Source organism: Mizuhopecten yessoensis, unplaced genomic scaffold, assembly GCF_002113885.1.
Source record: "Mizuhopecten yessoensis strain PY_sf001 unplaced genomic scaffold, ASM211388v2 scaffold11045, whole genome shotgun sequence".
Taxonomy (NCBI): domain Eukaryota; kingdom Metazoa; phylum Mollusca; class Bivalvia; order Pectinida; family Pectinidae; genus Mizuhopecten; species Mizuhopecten yessoensis.
Genome location: NW_018408851.1, coordinates 998,677 through 1,001,071, shown reverse-complemented (window position 1 = coordinate 1,001,071; position 2,395 = coordinate 998,677). Strand labels below are relative to the sequence as shown.

The 2,395-nt window shown below is 35.7% G+C and overlaps 1 protein-coding gene across 1 annotated transcript in view; it reads right to left on the bottom strand.

Annotated features, from left to right (window-relative positions):
• The window catches only part of LOC110464989 (nucleoporin NUP188 homolog), a 40,736-nt gene that overhangs the window by 33,986 nt on the left and 4,355 nt on the right, over nt 1-2,395 (bottom strand). Inside the window, exons 5-7 of the mRNA XM_021520525.1 lie at nt 1,853-1,933; nt 716-853; nt 234-290 (exon numbers count right to left, since the gene is read on the bottom strand). Coding sequence (XP_021376200.1) covers nt 234-290; nt 716-853; nt 1,853-1,933 — 276 coding nt within the window. The remainder of the gene's footprint in view (nt 1-233; nt 291-715; nt 854-1,852; nt 1,934-2,395) is intronic.

The following is a 2,395-nucleotide window of genomic DNA, read 5'->3' as shown; positions in this document are numbered from 1 at the left end:
GCAAGATATATCTCATTGACTAAATGAAATAGAATACCACGATTATATGAAGTTTTCATTTTTTAGATAATCAGGTCATGTTCACTTTGAAACTGCATTACTTTAATTCATTGCTGGAAACAGTTTTATTTTGGAAGATCTTTCCTTGTACATGTATATAAATGTTAAACATTTAACTAAGTAGCTTTAAATTGAACAGTCTGGTGTTCTAGAGACTCGCTATGTAGTCTTACCTTTGCCATGATATCTCCATCAGTAGTTAACCTCCTCATAAACTGTTCAAGCTCATCCTGAAAGGTAACAAGTAAAATCAAGATCTTATGTACCATTACAAAATATAAATGATCTGCAAAAATGTTTGCTTCCATCTGTTTGTAACAATATGGCACATTTCCAAACATTTTATTACAAAATTGTGTAACAACCAAGAGATCTGTATGAGGTCAAACCTGTCTATAACCATCTGAGGGAGAAACAGTCCACAGACAATTGGTTTTTAGACATATGTAAGTTTTATATCTAGAGAATGAGATAACCAGTAGTTACAATGTATGGACAGATAATCTTTGTACCAGTTGATTGTAGACCATACACCACCTCACTCGACTAAAACATTCTTTATAATCACAATATAAAAATCAAATAATTCTTGATTTTTAGCATAAAAAAAATCCTGCCATTTAACTTTTTGAGATGTAGTGGTTGTTATGACTACCTTGTAGGGATGGTCGTCATCCTGCCAGAAGTTGATGACGACTTTAACACACTGTAACAGGTAAAGTCTCTCCGTGTAGTAATAGTCACGGATCTTGTAAACCAGGGCCTGGGTGTGACGCTCATTGCTGAGGATTTGCTGGGGACACCAGAAATCAACATGATTAAAACATTGTACAAGATGCTTTTTGTTCATATAAAATGACTGTTTCATCTGCTTTTAAATGTAACCCCAGAGGTACAGCCTGGCAGGCCTGTACATTTTAATGTAGGCCTGACAACGCTTTGGTTTGCCTTAGTGCTTTGGTGAGAAAATGACTACTATGGCTACATTCGCGTATCCCGGTTGAAACGGTACGTGTGACGCAGAAATTTTCCAAGATAAATGAACGCACTTGGACCGTTCTATAAGCAGAGCTGAAAATGCACAGTTTCGCAGAATAAAAAACAATGTATCAAGAATAGTATGCCCTTCTCTCACGCGTCCACTGAATTACCTAACGTATCTTAAAAACTACATGTGGATTGACATTGTTTTAGTAAGAAACAACGCAAACTGGCAATAGCCAGTATTTTAGTTTCGGCCAGGTACGTCTGGACCCCTCAATCTACACGTGCCAAATTTTCCTGAGGTCAGCCTCGGTCCAGATCTGTACCTGTCGTTTTCTTAACAGGTTCAACCGGGTACGTGAATGTACCCTATGTCTGCCTTTATTTCATAAACAAACAAATCAAATCCAACTGGTCAGATAATCTAAAAAATCCTAAATAAAAGTGGTTCTGGTATTACTCCACACCTGGTATTACTCTACACCTGAAAACTATTAACTCACTCTTTTATCTTTTTAGAGTTTGATTTTGATAACATCACATTGATTAATAGAATTATAACACAAATATTTAGGAAAGCACTTTTATCATCAATATAAGGATGAGAGGTCTAAGACCTTTGTTTTAACATGTGGACAAGGAAAAAACATATTGTGTGAAGCTGAGGTCATAAATGCCTCCCCATATTTATATTTGGAACAGCTCTCAGTATACTGTAAACATGAAGAAATACCTGTGGTTTTTTATGAGCCCCTTTCTAATAACAACGTCAGAATTCTGATTAGAAAAATTGACATCGATAGTTTACCTGTAGATTTTTCTGTGATCCTCTATAGTCATTTGATAGAAAAGAGCTGAAAAGTTCCCAGCTCTGTAATTCTTCAAGTCCCTAAAATAAGGAGAATAAATATGAACCAGTGGTTTCACTTTACTTATTCTAAACAATGACACAAAAAGTGTCAATTTTGAAGTTTCGTTGAAAAAGTGTTTTGTTCTATGGATGTAACCAAGCTATTCCACATTCTCAGTAACAAAAGGTTTACTGTTTGTGAAATTGGAGTAAAATTGAACAAGAGGCCCAAGGGCCTTAGCGGTCACCTGAGTTATATCATAGATACTGGTAGCTTTATTTTATTGTTTAGATGTGATGTGGAAATCAGCATGTAAACTAAGTGAAATACAATACTTGTCATGTCATCAATGGATAAGAATTTGAAAATATTGGTAAATGTTTCCTTTGGGGCCCCGCTCTAGCCCCTGGGGATGGGGCAGGAATCCTAATTTTACAAAGTAAAACTCTCATTTACCCAAGATGATTCTGACTAAGTTTGAGCAATTTTCTGCTGAAAAT